Genomic DNA, 18,483 nt, shown 5'->3' on the forward strand with positions numbered 1-18,483 from the left:
TCCTCCCGGTCGCACGTGGCCGAAACACCTCCCTAGGGAGGCGTTCGGGTGGCATCTTGACCAGATGCCCGAAACACCCGATCTGGCTCCTCTTGATGTGGAGGAGCAGCGGCTTTACTTTGAGTTCCTCCCGGATGGCAGAGCTTCTCACCCTACCTCTAAGGGAGAGACCCACCACCCGGCGGAGGAAACTCATTAAGGCCACTTCTACCCGTGATCTTGTCCTTTCAGTCATGACCCAAAGCTCATGACCATAGGTGAGGATGGGAACGTAGATCAACCGGTAAATTGAGAGCTTTGCCTTCTGGCTCAGCTCTTTCTTCACCACACCGGATCAATACGGCATCTGCATTACTGAAGACGCCGCACCGATCTGCTTGTTGATCTCACCATCCACTCTTCCCTCACTCGTGAACAAGACTGCGAGGTTCTTGAACTCCTCCCCAACCCGGAGATGGCACTCCACCCTTTCACGGGCGAGAACCATGGACTCGGACTTGGAGGTGCTGATTCTCATCCCTTGGCAACACTAAATGGGCCCTAGTGTGTGAATGTGAGTGTTTTCTGTCTATCTGTGTTGGCCCTGTGATGAGGTGGCGACTTGTCCAGGGTGTACCCCGCCTTCCGACCGAATGCAGCTGATATAGGCTACAGCACCCCCCGCAGCCCCACAAGTGCTAGGAAATGGATGGATGGATGGATGCTTCTTATTCCAAATTAATTGTTTTTAATAAGTTGCAAGTGATAAACAATTATTTAGGGAAAATAAAAAAAAAATTAAACTGCATTAATATATAGACTTACACCTTATTCGCACACAAAGTGGCTGTTTACTAGAAGTGCACAAAAAAAAATCGATTCAGATTCGAAATGGGATTCCTCCCGATTCTAAATCGAATCATAATTTTAGAGAGTCCATTGAAATGAAAAACATTTAATAATTTATTACATTCTGAGAATCGATTTTAATTGAGAATCGTGTTGAATCGATAATCAATGCTGAATCAAAACGTCACCCCAATAATCGGATCAAATCGGTAGATGCCCAAAGATTCACACTCCTTTTGTTTAAACGGGGGAATGGGTCTGCTAATCTTTGTTGTTATCGGGCATTGCAACTTTGCTTTACCAGCCAAAGATAACTCAGTCTTACCTGTTGTACGTATCTGTCTGTGGTCTTCCACATGTAGTAGTACTCTATGATGCTGGTTAACGACTTCCAGGGAAGCTTCGCGGGAGGAAGAGGCGATGCGTTGCGGGAGACAAAGAGAGGGAGCAAAATTAATGATAATAATTTCTCATGTTCTCGCCATCTGGGTGCGAAAGCCTGCCATGTATATTCATAAGCATCGTGACCGCAGAGGGCTGAAAGCTACAGGCTTTTTGGATGAGCGTGGGGTAAGAGGCGGGAGGGGTACATTTGGCATGTTTTAATAAGTATTCATGAGCACCTGGTGCCAACACACGTGTGACTACACACAAGAGTGTGTATATACACACTTGGTGTATATGAGATGATGACATCAACAAATCAATCACATACTCGTTATGTTTACACGCGACTTTGCAAAGGCTGACGAACAAACAAACTCGATCTCACCTGGCTTTCAGGTGTTTGGAAAGCATGTTACCGCCTCCTACAGGACTGGAGTGGAATCCTATCTTCAAAAATGGTTACATTGCAACTCATTCTAATGGAAGCCGAAACGAGCCGTTGCTTGCATTTACTTGGGACTTTGATATATATATAAAATTAAAAAATAAGTTAAAGTACCAATGATTGTCACACACACACACTAGGTGTGGCAAAATTATTCTGTGCATTTGACCCATCACCCTTGATCACCCCCTGGGAGGTGAGGGGAGCAGTGGGCAGCAGCTGTGGCCGCACCCGGCAATAATTTTTGGTGATTTAACCCCCAATTCCAACCCTTGATGCTGAGTGTCAAGCAGGAAGGCATTGCGTCCCATTTTTTGTAGTCTTTGGTATGAACTCACAACCTACTGATCTCAGGGCGGACACTCTAACCTAGGGCTGGGCGATATATCGCAGGTTTGTCTCTGTGCCATATAGAAAATGACTATATCGTGATATTCGAGTATACGTTCTCACGCAGTTGCTTTTAGCTGCTGGCATTTCACTACAGGCTTTTCCCACTCTTTCTTGTCTCTCCTTCTCACAGACAGCAAGCGCACCTTCTTACATACGTCACATACGTATACGCCCTCGTGGAGCAGAGAGGTAGCAGCATGGGTAACGTTAGCTGTGGTGTGAGTGATAATACGAGAGAGAGAAGGTGCAAATCTGGTAACAAATGAAGGAATAATTAATTCCCAAGAAAAACCGCAGGGGCTCCATTATCTGGCGGTGGTTTGGCTTCAAGTGGGAATATGTCGAACAGACAACCGTAATTTGTCAAGTATGGGGCAAAAGCTTTGCTACAAAAAGTGGCATTACTGCTAATTTGTAGCATCATTTGAAAAGTCACCTGCTAGAGAATGAAGAGTGCTTACTCCGCATGTTAACATCTGCATTCGGTGCCACACCAACAAAATGCCGAGGCAACCATTTCCACATCAACACCATATGAAAAAAAATAGTGAACAACAGAAGGAGATAATGTCCGCAGTACACTACCACACAGCGATTTGATTTCCTATTATGCAACTCATTTTTATTCGACAGTTATTGAAATATCTTGTGACATCATGCACTAAAGTGCACTTTACTTGTTTTTAACTATTGTGGTGGTGTTCTGTACAAAAAGTGCACTTTAATTTAGTGTGTTAATAAGTCATCTTAGTGACATCATGCACAAAAATACACTCATAGCTTGTTTTAAAATGTCTCTGACAATATTGCAATTTATGTTTTGGAAATGACTTGAATGTTTGTGCCATTGCTTAATAACTTTAATAAATACACTTTTGGTCAATTGACTTAGTTGTGATTTCCCTTTTCTGCATGAAAGTTTAAAATGAGCATATATTAATGCAGTATGAACAAGAATGTTTTAATGTAGACACATAGAATCATCGTTTGTATTTATATTACTGTTCCTAAAAATAAATATACTGGCCCCCAGACACATTTTTTTCTCTAAATTTGGCCCCCCCTAGTCAAAATATTTTGCCCAGGCCTGGGTTAGAGTGTCCGCCTTGAGATCGGTAGGTCGTGAGTCCAAACAGAGTCATACCAAAGATTATAAAAATGGGACTTATTGCCTCCCTGTTTGGCACTCAGCATCAAGGGTTGGAATTGGGGGTTAAATCACCAAAAATTATTGCCGGGTGCGGCCACCGCTGCTGCTCACTGCTCCCCTCACCTCCCAGGGGGTGATCAAGGGTGATGGGTCAAATGCACAGAATAATTTCGCCACACCTAGTGTGTGTGTGTGTGACAATCATTGGTACTTTAACCTTAAAGGCCTACTGAAAGCCACTACTAGCGACCACGCAGTCTGATAGTTTATATATCAATGATGAAATATTAACATTGCAACACATGCCAATACGGCCGCTTTAGTTTAATAAATTGCAATTTTAAATTTCCCGCGAAGTGTCGTGTTGAAATTGTCGTGGTATGATGATGCGTGCGTTTGACTTCTCGGGTTGTAGCGGACAATATTTTCCAGCCCGATCCAAGCTATAAGTAGTCTGCTTTAATTGCATAATTACACAGTATTCTGGACTTCTGTGTTGCTGAATCTTAACGGAGAATTCAAAGTAGAAAGATGGAGGTGGGAAGCTTTTAGCTTTTAGCCACACAAACACAGCCGGTGTTTCCTTGTTTAAAATTCCCGAAGGTGAAGATTTACCATGGATCGGAGCGGTCAGGCGAACATGGGTCCGGACTACATGTCAACCGGCAGTTTTTGGTGAGAAGATTGTGTTAATAAGTCGGCTCTTACCGGAGACATCAGCGGAGCTTCCGTCCTGCTGCAGCTGCGTGATTTCCCTCAGAGACTCTGGCGTCAACACACCCGTGGCCACATCCCTTTGACTTTCAGGTACTATTTAATCTCACCAAAACACTAGCAACACAATGGGTAGATAAGGGATTTTCCAGAATTATCCTAGTAAATGTGTCTAAAAACAGCTGATTCGCTCCCACTGCAATCGCCTTTTTTTGTTTAATTTTTTTTTCTCTTTCTTCTAGTCCTTCACTCTAAATTTCCTTATCCACGAATCTTTCATCCTCGCTCAAATTAATGGGGAAATTGTCGCTTTCTTGGTCCGAATAGCTCTAGCTGCTGCTGGCTATGATTGTAAACAATGTGAGGATGTGAGGAGCTCTACAACCCGTGACGTCACGCGCACATCGTCTGCTACTTCCGGTAAAGGCAAGGCTTTTTTATTAGCGACCAAAAGTTGCAAACTTTATCGTGGATGTTCTCTACTAAATCCTTTCAGCAAAAATATGGCAATATTGGGAAATGATCAAGTATGACACATAGAATGGACCTGCTATCCCTGTTTAAATAAGAAAATCTCATTTCAGTAGGCCTTTAAACAAACTGAAAGGACCTATTCTATTTATAAGCATAAACTTACTGCTACCTTTGCGCTATATTGACCAAAGGAGACATCAATATGGCGTGACCGGTCATGTTCTCCATACTGTCGCCTCTGGATATGGAGGCTCATGTAGGCTTCCACTGTATGTGTTCTTGTCTCACATAAGGACGGTGGATAATAAGCAAAATAAAAAAAAAATATGCTGGTTCTCTTTAAAGGGTGCTCTTGTTTTCCACACACAAAAGACTCAATTTGCGTATCCATCTTGCTCCATGTTCATCTGTATGCTAATTAAAAACATCACAGCATGTAGTGTGTACAGTTCATTAGCTCTGACACGTGACACACTATGCGAGGAAGAATGTTATTTCTACTCCTCCTTTAAGGGCCCTATTAAAAGTTAACCGAGCATAAATGTGTTGGAGGAACAAAATCCACTTACAAAGTCTTGTCGAATGTCGTTGAAGTCTTTGCCGTACTTCTCCAGCGCCTCCTCGAACATGGCCGCTTCCGAGGCGCTCCACTCCTCCATCTCGTCCCTGCAGAGCACGGGACCGCCCGCCGGCACCAGCACGCTCAGCGCGCTCGACAGGTCGTAGTTGTGAGAGTGCAGCGTGTCCATGGCGTGGAACTGCGAGACAAGAGAGAGAGAGAGAGCGAGAGAGATGCCTTCTCTTTTTAGAAAGGCGAGTGTTGGGTGAATTCTGCCGGCGGATTAAGCGGAAGACTCACCAGTGTGATATCGCGCGACGCCGCCGCCGCACTCATGTGTAAACTTGGCTGTCGGACCGAGCTGCTGCAGTCCAACGCCCGAGCGAAGGTGCCAACCGCCCTACGAAGGCACATTAATACAGCGTGTGAAAGATTATTTGTTGGCTGCACAACAAAAAGGCAATCATGACAACTTAACATCTAAAGTTTTTTTTAATTTATTTAAACAAATACTGCCATTTTAATCAAAGGTTCACACTGCACGGTCATTAGCAGCCAGCACACAGTGTGAGGAGGAAGTGGCAGCCGTCACGCTATCGACAGGCTCATTCATCAGCTTGCTGAGAGACTCCATCGCATTCATTCATTGACTTTATTACGTGCATGAATAGAGTGAGCAGGCGTGCCATGTTTTGGACTTTTTTCATTTATTCCCATCTAGAAACTCCCATCTAATGTCCTTCCGAGAAGCACGACAAGACAATGAGGAGTCCAATAATAATAATAATAATAATAATAATAATAATAATACAAAGCATATTATTTTCAAACGAGATATGACATAGGTCAGGGGTGTCAAAGTATTAGAAGAGGCCCCCAGGCCATAGCCGCCTGCAGCTGTTTTGCACGCACCAACACTCCATCAGTGTTATGTAACTTTTTGCAACTCAAGAAAACGGAAATGCTGATTATCGGTCCTGCTAGACACCGACACCTATTTAATAATACCACCTTAACATTTGACAACCAAACAATTAAACAAGGCGACTCGGTAAAGAATCTGGGTATTATCTTCGACCCAACTCTCTCTTTTGAGTCACACATCAAGAATGTTACTAAAACGGCCTTCTTTCATCTCCGTAATATCGCAAAAATGTGTTCCATTTTGTCCACTAGCAACGCTGAGATAATTATTCATGCGTTCGTTAAGTCTCGTCTCGATTACTGTAACGTATTATTTTTGGGTCTCCCTCTGTCTAGTATTAAAAGATTACAGTTGGTACAAAATGCGGCTGCTAGAACTTTGACAAGAACAAGAAAATTTGATCATATTACGCCTATACTGTATATACCTTTATATACATATATACATACATATATACCTATACTGTATATACCTACATACATATATACATACATATATACCTATACTGGCTCACCTGCACTGGCTTCCTGTGCACTTAAGATGTGACTTTAAGGTTTTACTACTTACATATAAAATACTACACGGTCTAGCTCCATCCTATCTTGCCGATTGTATTGTACCATATGTCCCGGCAAGAAATCTGCCTTCAAAGGACTCCGGCTTATTAGTGATTTCCAGAGCCCCAAAAAATTCTGCGAGCTATAGAGGTACAGTAATCTATTTATTTATACCTGCACCTTATTACTTTTCATCCTGCACTACCATGACCTAATGCAACAAAATTTCTTTGTCATCTGTACTGTAAAGTTGAAATTTGAATGACAACAAAAAGGAAGTCTAAGTCTATTTTTGGCCAAAGTAAGAAAAATAAAATAATCTGAAGTTGTCTTTATTTTTAAGTTTTAATGCCATGATTTTAATAGTCCGGCTCACGTGTGCACAGATTTTCCTCCATGTGGCACCTGAGCTAAAAAGAGTTTGGCACCCCTGACGTTGGTCCTTAACAGGACATCTTTTTATTAAGAAAAGAAAGAAAGAAAGAAATAGACATTGGTCCTTAACAGGGCATCTTTTTATTAAGGAAGGATGGATAGATAGATAGATGGATAGATAGATAGATAGATAGATAGATAGATAGATAGATAGATAGATAGATAGATAGATAGATAGATAGGTTGGTAGAGCGGCCGTGCCAGCAACTTGAGGGTTGCAGGTTCGATTCCCGCTTCCGCCATCCTAGTCACTGCCGTTGTGTCCTTGGGCAAGACACTTTACCCACCTGCTCCCAGTGCCACCCACACTGGTTTAAATGTAACTTAGATATTGGGTTTCACTATGTAAAAGCGCTTTGAGTCACTAGAGAAAAGCGCTATATAAATATAATTCACTTCACTTCACTTTATTGATTCCTTCAGGAGAGTTCCCTCAGGAATATGGAAATTAAAATTCCAGCAGCAGTGTACAGAGTTGAGATCAAATTTAAAAAGTACAAATTAAATAATGGGGGTATAACTGGAAACAAAATAGGAAAATACTACAATAAGAATAAAAATAAAAAGCAACATAAAAGTTATTTTTAATTTATTTGTTATTAAGTTATTAAATTAAGTGCATGGATGTATTGTGGAGTGAGCAAGTTTGCCATGTTTTGGACTCAATTATTTCCGGTTAATTTCCATTCCAGAAAGTCCCGTCAACGGTCCTTCCAAGAAACAGGACAAGACCATGAGAAGTCTAATAAAAATAATAGTAATACAAATTATATTTATTTCAAAAGAGACATGACTCAGGCCCTCAACATGTCAACTATGAATTACTTGTAAGAATGCATTAAGGAGTGAGCGGGCGTGCCATGTTTTGGACTCGACTCATTTTTTTCTATTCATTTCCACTAAAACCCTCCCGTGTGTTTTTCCGAGAAGCAGGACAAGACGATGAGGAGTCTAATAATAATAATTGCAAGACAAATCAGATTTCTTTCAAACGAGATATGACATTGGCCCTCAACATGCCGTCTTTTCTAATCCAAATGTGGTGGGAATCACACGTGTTGTCGTCGACTCCAACATGTGACACCATTGCCTGGCGCCTCTGCTAGTCATAAGGGTGTAGGTGCTGAGTCTGTGTGTCTTACCTGGCCACCACCAGAAACTGGTCTATCTGTTTGTTGCTGAGTGGACACTCTGGATCCCAGAGCTTCTCCTCCAGTTTGGCCTGGTCCCTTTCAACGATTTCACCCGCTGGACACAAACACACTCGTTTAAAATTCCAAAACTCCAGAATCAAAGTACAAAATGTACCATACTGACCCAAATACAAGACCGTATTTCTCCCTAAGAACACAACTAAAAAAAAGCCCTCTTATATTCGAGGGTCATCAACCTAATAACCTACTTGTTGTGGCTCCCTTTGCAGATTTTTTTAACTCTACACAGTAGGAGGAATGTACATTTTTGAAAATAGTTGTATCATTTCTGATGGTCTGTGAGGCCATGAATGTGTACAGGCTTAGTCCTAAATGGATATTATTACATTTTTTAAAAGCACATTTTATTTATTTTTGCTCTAAATTAAGTCCTACATGTATTGAAGTGCAGTATCTGACCTATTTTCTATTTATGTTGTGATGATCGCGACAGGTATTCACAAAGCAGGTCTTAAGTTTACGGGTTAAGGCTAATTTCCATGCCGATTGCGCCACCCCCCACCCCTCCTCCGTGCGTCGGTTGAGGTGGGCGGGGTTTGGTGGTAGCGGGGGTGTATAATGTAGCCCGGAAGAGTTAGGGATGCATGGGATTCTGGGTATTTGTTCTGTTGTGTTTATGTTGTGTTACAGTGCGGATGTTCTCCCGAAATGTGTTTGTCATTCTTGTTTGGTGTGGCGCATGTTAGTGAGAGTGCTAAAGTTGTTTATATCACAACCCTCAGTGTAACCTGTAAGGCTGTTGAGCAAGTATGCCTTGCAGTCGCTTATGTGTGTCTGCAGAAGCTTCATACGACATGTGAATGGGCTGGTAAGCTGTTTGTTGCGGTTGTACAGGGCGCTAAACGCATGGTCATCATAGCACGCCCTTATTATTATTGTTTGGATAAAAACCAGCAGACAGTCGAGAGAATAGTTGCTCTGAAACTCGGTAGTCTCCCGGAAAAATTGAGATGGTTGGCAAATGTGATGTTGTCAGGCGGCATTCAAATAAAACTTGCGGGCCGCACTGATGTTGAATTTTCATATTAAGGTGCGGGCCGCGTGTCTGAGACCCCTGGTTAAGACATAGCACAAAGTGAAAAAAAAATTGTACGCTTTAAATTTCAAAAGAGTCTTGTGGCTCCCATAGTTTTCTTTATTTTGTGAAACGGGTCAAAATGGCTCTTTGAGTGGTAAAGGTTGGCGACCCCTGCTGTAGATGATGGTACATATGTACAAAAATAAACCACACAATGTTAGTACATCAATCGAGGAAAATGATCAAACTACATACATGGCATACTGTGATTTGATTTTGATATTTTTTTATCTTGATAGACGGAAAATGAACACCATTAAGTTGACTGATGAACATTATCACATCATTCATTCAGAAAATCTAAATAACAACAAATAAAGATAGAATACTATCAACCGCAACATGTAAGTGTAAGAAAACAACAACATCATGATTTGTACATTTTCAGAATGTGCTTGAACACAGAAAAAAAAAATCTCAAGGTGTCTTTATTTTTAAGTTATCATGCAGGGATTTTACCAGTCCGGCCCACTTGGGAGTAGATTTTTGTCCATGTGGCCCCCGATCTAAAATAAAAAAATTAAAACAAAAAAAAATAAAACATTTAATAAAAAAGTCTTCTGTGGCCCGGTACCAATCGAGCCGCGGCCAGGTCCGGTGGTTGGGGACCACTGGTATAGAGGAACTTGGACCATTGTAAAGACATTGGCACTCAGCATCAAGGGTTGGAATTGGGGGTTAAATCACCCCAAAAAATTCCCTGGCCCGGCCGCCGCTGCTGCTCACTGCTCCCCTCACCCCCAAGGGGGTGATCAAGGGTGATGGGTCAAATGCAGAGAATAATTTCACCACACCTAGTGTGTGTGTGACAATTATTGGTACTTTAACTTTAACATTGGCAGAGCCTTCCATTGACATTTTACCTTGCTCGCAAACTTAGAACACTGGGGTCCAACTATGGATTTACCTAACTGAGGCGTTCCTCAAGACACACTTATCACTCCTATCAGTTTTGGCAGTTACACATGTTTTCCACAAGGTGATTTATGTGTCTATGGTTTTGCGGTAGTAGCTTGTTCACTTCAGTAGTTATATGTTTAACTTATTTAGTTATACTAGCGGTGTTCCTCAAGGTTCTAATTCAGGTCCTCTCTTTTTAATTTTTTAGGCCGGGGGTCGGGCACCGGCGGCTCTAAAGCCGTAAGCGCCACCCTAGTGGCTCTCTGGAGCTTTAGAAAATATTTTTAAAAATGAAAAAAGATGGGTGACATTTTTTAATTTTATTTTAATAGGGTTTCTGTAGGACAACAAACATGACACAAACATTCCTAAATGTTATAAATCCACTGTTTATATTAAACATGCTTCATTGGTGAGAGTATTTGTGGAGCGCTGTTTTGTCCTATTAATTTTGCGGGTCATTGAACTCACCGTAGTTTGTTTACATGTACACATTTCTGCAACGCTGCCACAGAAAGACGTGTTTTGTGTCACTCCTTCCACAAAGCTTTTTATGCTGTGCATGAGCGCACAAAGGTTTTTAGGTACAGTATATTTGAGCTCATTTTAATTTCCTTTACTTATGTCCTCTGTGTATCCATACATCCATCCATCCCTTTTCTACCGCTTGTCCCTTTTGGGGTCGCGGGGCGTGTTGGAGCCTATCTCAGCTGCATTCGGGCGCAAGGTGGGGTACACCCTGGACAAGTCGCCCCCCTCATCGCAGGGCCAACACAGATAGACAGACAACAATCACACACTAGGGCCAATTTAGTGTTGCCAATCAACCTATCCCCAGGTGCATGTCTTTGACGGTGGGAGGAACCCACGCAGTCACGGGGAGAACATGCAAACTCCACACAGAAAGATACCGAGCCCGGGATTGAACCCAGTACTACTCAGGACCTTCGTATCGTGAGGCACAGGCACTAACCCCTTTATCACCGTGCTGCCCCAACATAGCGTATTTCCTTGAATTGCCACAGGACATATAGTATGCGCCTGCCTTGAATTACTGCCGGGTCAAACTCGCTTCCTAAAAGAATTAGCGCATGCTTAGTATTAGCACTTGGTCAAACTCGTGACGTCACGAGTGACACTTCCCCTGTCATCATTTTCAAAATGGAGGAGGCTTATTTCAATACCGGTAATTTAAAATCGCATAAAGGCAAGAAAATTAAGAGCTATTCAGTAGGATTTAATGTTCAAGCTTACATCACACCCAATTTTTTACTGCATACCTTTGGTAAGTGCCGGAGTGAGAAGAGGTTTTAAAATAATTAGCGCATGCTTACTTTTACCGCATGCCTTTGGTAGGAGCAGGAGTGAGAAGGGGTTTTAAATTAATTAGCGCCCCGGCAGCAATTCAAGGATAACTTATGATGCCCAATTTAAGATAATGGTCTTGCATTCGGGTTCGTCTTATATTTGAGTCGGTATGCTACTTCAACAGCTAACTAATAAATGGGTGCGGTCCTCACACTCTGGTAGCATTTCCGGTACGTCCGCTTGAAAGCGCGGCCCCACGCGGATCTCTCCTTTGTCGGCCAGCAGGGTCTTCTGCGTGGGATCGTACACCAGCGAGTAAAAGAAGGTATCCTGGGAAGGGAAAGCGTGGGAATCTTAAAAAGGGATTTAAGTGGGTGCATTCAGCATTGTGTTTTAGAAAGAAGCTGCCCACTAGATGAAGAAGACGATGCCTCACCTCTTTGTCGAGGTACGAAAGGACCTCTTCGGTCTCATTCAGTAACGCCACGCTGCACTTCCCCCTGAGGAGAGGGGGACACACAAGAAAGGGGCATGTTAACAAAACCCAAACAGGAAGTGAGCGCATGCCTGTTTCCGCCTGTTCAAGCGCACTGCCGGAGTGGAACATGATGCACATTTACAACACCTGATGTGCGTCGCCGGTAGACTCTCGTACTGCCGCGAGAGGAAGAGTTCTCTGTGGCGGAGCTGGTGTTTCTGTTTGTCCGTCAGATCCGTCTCTATCGGGTTCTCCTTCTCCTCCTCCAATTCCTCTGCAGAGAGACAAGGTCATAAGAAGAAGTGCCTATTTTTTAACTAACACAACAACTAAACAAGTTACACAATCCCTTGTATTGTCACATCTTGATTACTGCCCAGCAATCTGGTCTAATGCATCCGAACAAGAACTATACAAAATCCAGCTTACCCAAAACAGAGCTTCCAGACAAGCTCTCGATTGCTCGTTTAGGACCGGCATTGAGATAATGCATCATGAATAGTCATGGATGACAGTTGGTGAACGACTAAGCTTGTAGTTCAATTCCATTTTTTTTTTTTAAATCTATACATACCATAAACCTGCTTATCTGTGTACCTATGGTAACAGGCTAGCCGTAAGAGGTGCTCTCACCCGTTTTAAACCCAAAATTGATGTTTTGAAAAAGACTGTAGTATATAAGGCAATCACTGGAGTCAACTTCCACAATATCTGCTATCAACCACCAGCATAGTGGGTTTTAAAAATAGACTAAGAGGAGAAGTATTGCGGAAAGAGATTATTCTAGATCAGGCCTGGGCAATTATTTTGACTCGGGGGCTACATTTAGAGAAAAAAATGTGTCAGGGGGCCGGTCTATCTATTTTTAGGAACACTAATACAAAACCTCACAATAATGTCTGATTGAATGCTAAAAACGTTATGACAGACCGCCTTAAAAAGACGCATTGGAATTTTACATTTTTCTATGAAGGATAAAACACTGAATATTGACAAAATATGAACGTCACACCCCCTTTCGATTGACATATTTTACAATCAAGGGAAACGCAACAAACAGTGAAATATGAACGCGAAGGGTACAAAATAAACCCACCTACAATCTGATATATCTGATACATCACTAAGCTTTAGAACTTTGTTGTGAAAATCTCCTTCCGCGTCTGTGGAAACGCTTCCCGCCCACACTGCTTGGTGCCTCGTCTGAGCTGCTGTGACGTAGATTACCATAGTAACTAATTTGATGACCATATTAACGAATTAGATTACCATACTAACTGTTATATCATCCAAAAGCGCAGATTCCAACCATTGAAATACTTTGTACAGTTAAAGACTTACGCTCATTAGAAAACATGAGTGCACATCATAATGGCAGCTACACTTTCCAACTTAAAGATCTAAAAAAAAAAATATTTGGGAATGTCCGGCGGGCCAGATTGAAAAGCTTAACGGGCCGCATGTAGCCCCCGGGCCTTCATTTGCCCAGGTCTGTTCTAGATTGTACCTAATGTCATAACTGGTTTTATTGATTATTGACTATTTTATTGATTATTGAACAAGCAGTAGAAAATGGATGGATGGTACATTTTTGTCACTTAGTCTTTGTCTTTGGTACACACTGAAGTGAAGTGAATTGTATTTATATAGCGCTTTTTCTCTAGTGACTCAAATAGCTTTACATAGTGAAACCCAAAATCTAAGTTAGATTTAAACCAGTGTGGGTGGCACTGGGAGCAGGTGGGTGAAGTGTCTTGCCCAAAGACACAACGGCAGTGACTAGGATGGCAGAAGCAGAGATCGAACCTGGAACCCTCAAGTTGGCACGGCCACTCTACCAACTGAGCCATACCGCTCCATGTGTGTAATGTGTATATTTTAGATTATTTGTTTTGATTTTTGCATAAACATATATATCTATTTTTATATTGCTCTTTTTATCTTAGGTATGAACATTATTATGTAAAGTTGAAGTTATTGGGTTTTTTGGGGGGTTCTTTGTTGTTGCTCTTTTTGTATTCCAATATTTTATTATTTGATCATGTTGTACTGCATTGTAATCTTTTGTTTTGTGATTGTGTGATGTGTTTTGCCTGGAGCCCAGGTGCGGTGGAGACTAATGGGGATCCTTAATAAACTAAACTAAATTAAACATCAGAAGACAATTCTGGAACAATATGCTTTTTTTTTTGTCTTTGCTACAATTTTTGGGTGCCATGTTGACCACAAATCATCTGTTTTAGTTATCCCTGATAGTTGTGGACCTGCCTGGAAATCACTTCCTACAGCATCACTGCTAATGTTGCAGCATAGACTTGTGTATAAGATATAGACATAATAAACTATATCAGTATATATAATATACCTTACATATATTATGTAAATATTTCGTATGTATGTTATATTATATATCGCTATATTTAGTCTATTTATACCTGCATTGTTCTTTCCATCCTTACACTTTCCATCATTGTAACTGAGCTACTGCGTGGAAAAATTTCCCTTGTGGATCATTAAAGTTTGTCTAAGTCTAAGTGTGCACACAAGTTAGCTGTACATTTATTTATCATTTGGATTCATGCCGCATGTTGGCCTCACGGTCAGGAGATTGAGGGTCCAAATCTCCGTTTGGGCACACTGAATGAGGGTGGGTTATCTCCGGGTACTCCGGGTTCCTCCCAAATCCAAAAACATGCATGTTACCACCATGACCCTGCACTCCTTTCCCTCTGTTGCTAGATATCTTGAGATGTATGTGTGCTTTGCTATGTAGGTTTTTTCCCACTCCAGACTGGGCCCCCTTAGGACCCCTGTTTAGATTGTATTTTTTTACTCATCCTTCCCCAGCGTTTTACCTTTTTCCCCATCTTTCTGTAACCCTGTACACTCTTTGTTTGTCTAATCTTGAACGGGTTTGTGCTGAAAACAACGTTTCGTTGTACAATAAAGATCTATCCAGGTCCTATCCTATCCGTTAAGCTAACTGGAGGCTCTAAATTGTCCATGTGTGGACTCAGAGCGTGAATGAAGGATCGAGAAATAGCTAAATAGCCATTAGAATCGTAAATTATCCGCATTATCCGGACCATACCAATGCTGTGTTTATTAAATTAAAAACATTAAAACTGCACGATCTTGTTGACATCAACACTGCTATTGTGACGTGTAGCATGCTGCCTCGGTGTCTACAGGAGAGGTTCAAACCTCGGGAGAGTCCCTATGACCTCAGAGGCTCAGCTGTCTTTCAGAAGGCAAACATAAGAACGAGCTTCAAAAGTAGAGGGGTTCATCTGTGGAAAAGCTTGGACGATTCCTTAAAATGTTCCAGTTCCATTCACACATTTAAAAAACACTTTAAGACCAATGTCTCGGAAAAATATATCACTCTTGAATCAACACAGTATTTAATATTATGATTATTGTTAATTACAAACTAAATGTGGGATATAAATAATAATGGAAGTATAACTGTTTGTGTATAGTATATAATTGGTACAGAGGTTTAACTAACACGTGTACAAGGATATTTCACATGTCTTTACTCTGTGTATAATTAAACAGTCTTTATGTTGTGTACAAAGTGTATTTATAATATGTTGTGCAAAGGAAATTTTATATTTTTTGGAAGCTCATCTTGTATTTGACAATGTTTATAGGGCAAAAAGTGTTCAACTACAGCCCAAATCCTGTCGGTCTGCAACATTTTCAATTCATCAATGTACAACTGTTTGTTCATGTGAAACTGTTTGTTTATTTTGTTGACCACTGACCGAAGAAATAATAAACTAAACTAACAAACTAAATATGCTACACTCCATACTGTCACACCGTTGGAGGATATGCTACCTGCTAAGCTAGAGCTGGGGGGCTCGATACAAATATGGTTTTGTATCTGGTTGATACTACAGTGGTTGGAGCAATATTTTTTTATTATCAAAAATTGTCTTGTAATTTTTAACTCAGAAAATAAGTCTCTAGACAAAGGACCAAAAACCCAAAGGATTTAAATTAGAGCCAATAGGAGTAACTAACGTCAGTATCTAATTGATTTTGTTACACTTCCATCCTATGTTTTTTTTAAATCAAAAATAAATCAATCAATGAGCTTGAAAATTTGGAAATATCAGTATAAGCATTGGTATGACCAATACTGCACCCGTAAATACAGTTGAACCTCGATTTACGAACCACTGTATTTTCCAACTTTTCCGTTTACAAACTTTTATAACGAGCCAAATGTGTCTCAATCTGCGATCAATGTCTCCATGTACGAACGCTACATTCAGTCATTGATTTAGCAACAAACGCCACATGCTGTCCAGTTCACTACTAGTCACTTTTCAGCGCTCCGGTGTGTGTGCCTTTTCTGTATTTTATTCGGCTTTTGACAAGTTTTGTCCATTTTGCAAATTTAACAAGAGTTTCAAAAACTCAACAGACCAAAGTGGAAAGAAGGAGGAAATCGCTGTGGAGTTAAAGGGGAACATTATCAGCAGACCTATGTAAGCATCAATATATACCTTGATGGTGCAGAAAAAAGACCATCTATTTTTTAACCGATTTCCGAACTCTAAATGGGTGAATTTTGGCGAATTAAACGCCTTTCTGTTTATCGCGCTGGAGGCGATGACGTCAGAATGTGACGTCGCCGAGGTAACACACCCACCATTTTCATTTTCAGCACATTTCAAACAACGGGTCTCAGCTCTGTTATTTTCCGTTTTTTTAACTATTTTTTGGAACCTTGGAGACATCATGCCTCGTCGGTGTGTTGTCGGAGGGTGTAACAACACTAACAGGGAGGGATTCAAGTTGCACCACTGGCCCCAAGATGCCAAAGTGTCTGCCGCCAGACCCCCATTGAATGTGCCAGATTGTCTCCACATTTGACCGGCGATGCTAAGGCAGACATGGCACAGAGATGTATGGATAACCTGCAGATGCATTTGCAATGATAGTCAACGAAATCACAAAGGTGAGTTTTGTTGATATTGACTGCCAGCTAATCGATGCTAACATGCTACACCAATCGATGCTAACATGCTATTTACCGGCGGAGCTAAAGCAGACATGGCACAGAGATGTATGGATAACCTGCAGATGCATTTGCAACTATATTACGTTTCCTTCCACCCACATTTAATGCGAAAAAAACACTTACCAATCGACGGATTTAAGTTACTCCAGTGTCAAAAGATGCGAAAGTCCTGATCGTTTGGTCCGCACATTTTACCGGCGATGCTAACGCAGCTATTCGGCCATGCTATGGCTATGAATAGCGTCAATAGCTATTTGCTCAATAGCTTCAGTTTATTCTTCAATATTTTCATACTCCAACCATCCGTTTCAATACATGCGTAATCTGTTGAATCGCTTAAATCGCTGAAATCAGAGTTTGAATCCGAGCTAATGTCACTATATCTTGCTGTGGTATTCCCATTGTTTGTTTACATTGGCAGCACTGTGTGACGTCACAGGGAAATGGCCAGTGTCTTCGCAGAGAGCCGAAAATAAGGCACTTTATAGCTTTATTTAGGGATATTCCGAGACCGGTAAAATTTTGAAAAAAACTTCAAAAAATACAACAAGCCACTGGGAACTGATTTTTATTGTTTTGAACCCTTTTGAAATTGTGATAATGTTCCCGTTTAAGAGTGCCTCCGGCTTTCTCTCCAGCTATATAGTAGCAAATAACTTAACCTGCTTATGTTACATCCATGGTATTGTTTTTTTTTTCAGTTGTTTGGCCAATAATGCTGCCATTAGTGCAGCCTCTCAGCATAAGTCAAACGCGCAAAATTGTGTAAAAATCAGCAAATCAAACCCAGCGCGAAGCGAGTGGATTCTCTGAGAGGCGTCTCTGGTCTCAATCTGTGGTTTTCGAAAATCCATTAGTGACGTAACCAGCGACAAAACAAAAGGAGGGGGTGGGAGAGAACCCCTCTAGCGTGCCTCACGTCGCCATTCTGCCTTTCTCTCGCGGACAAAACGGTGCATTAGCGTCTCTCTCTCTCTCTCTCTCTTGTCATGTTGCCCTCCACCGTCATGTGAATGAAGGCAGGAAAGGGCATTCATGTAAAAAGACACTTATGTTTTCGATGACTAAGCGCTGCCATTGTGATGGGGAGATGACTGTCATGTAGTCAGTGCCTGGAGAGAAAGAGAGCTCACATAATGTAAATCATCCATGATGGAGAGACTCGTGTTCAGTCGGAACATTTCTCATCTGTCCACCAACGGATTTGTCACTCTTTACTTTGGGATGCAAGTCAGTTCAAGGGAGAGGCATGACACACCGCACCCGACGGGACTCACTCGCATGTTTGTCCGCCAGCTGGATGAGGCTGTGAGAGATGTCCCTCCTCCTGTAGAAGCACACCACCTTGGCCTCCACATTCCCACTGGCCGTCTGCAGGGAGAGAAGATGCTGATGGAGTGAAGAAGGTGGCAAAGTACCCCCCACCCCACCCCACCCACTGCCACAATGGAGCCATCACACAAGTTTCTAATTTCCCCAGACAGTGCTGTCTCCTTTGTGTCCACTTTAAAAAAACGCCGTGCAGCTATGACAAGATGACCGGGGCAGTAATGGAGCATTTGACAAAAATGATTGATTGATTGATTGTGTGGCAGGCCGT

The 18,483-nt window shown here is 41.7% G+C and overlaps 1 protein-coding gene across 1 annotated transcript in view; it reads right to left on the reverse strand.

Moving 5' to 3' along the window:
• mta3 (metastasis associated 1 family, member 3) overlaps nt 1-18,483 on the reverse strand; it is a 70,757-nt gene that overhangs the window by 25,442 nt on the left and 26,832 nt on the right. Inside the window, exons 3-10 of the mRNA XM_061907501.1 lie at nt 18,161-18,254; nt 11,993-12,119; nt 11,804-11,867; nt 11,580-11,697; nt 8,010-8,115; nt 5,251-5,350; nt 4,961-5,149; nt 1,154-1,228 (exon numbers count right to left, since the gene is read on the reverse strand). Of these exons, the coding sequence (XP_061763485.1) occupies nt 1,154-1,228; nt 4,961-5,149; nt 5,251-5,350; nt 8,010-8,115; nt 11,580-11,697; nt 11,804-11,867; nt 11,993-12,119; nt 18,161-18,254 (873 nt within the window). The remainder of the gene's footprint in view (nt 1-1,153; nt 1,229-4,960; nt 5,150-5,250; nt 5,351-8,009; nt 8,116-11,579; nt 11,698-11,803; nt 11,868-11,992; nt 12,120-18,160; nt 18,255-18,483) is intronic.

Source organism: Nerophis ophidion, linkage group LG08, assembly GCF_033978795.1.
Source record: "Nerophis ophidion isolate RoL-2023_Sa linkage group LG08, RoL_Noph_v1.0, whole genome shotgun sequence".
In the NCBI taxonomy this organism is placed as follows: Eukaryota; Metazoa; Chordata; class Actinopteri; order Syngnathiformes; family Syngnathidae; genus Nerophis; species Nerophis ophidion.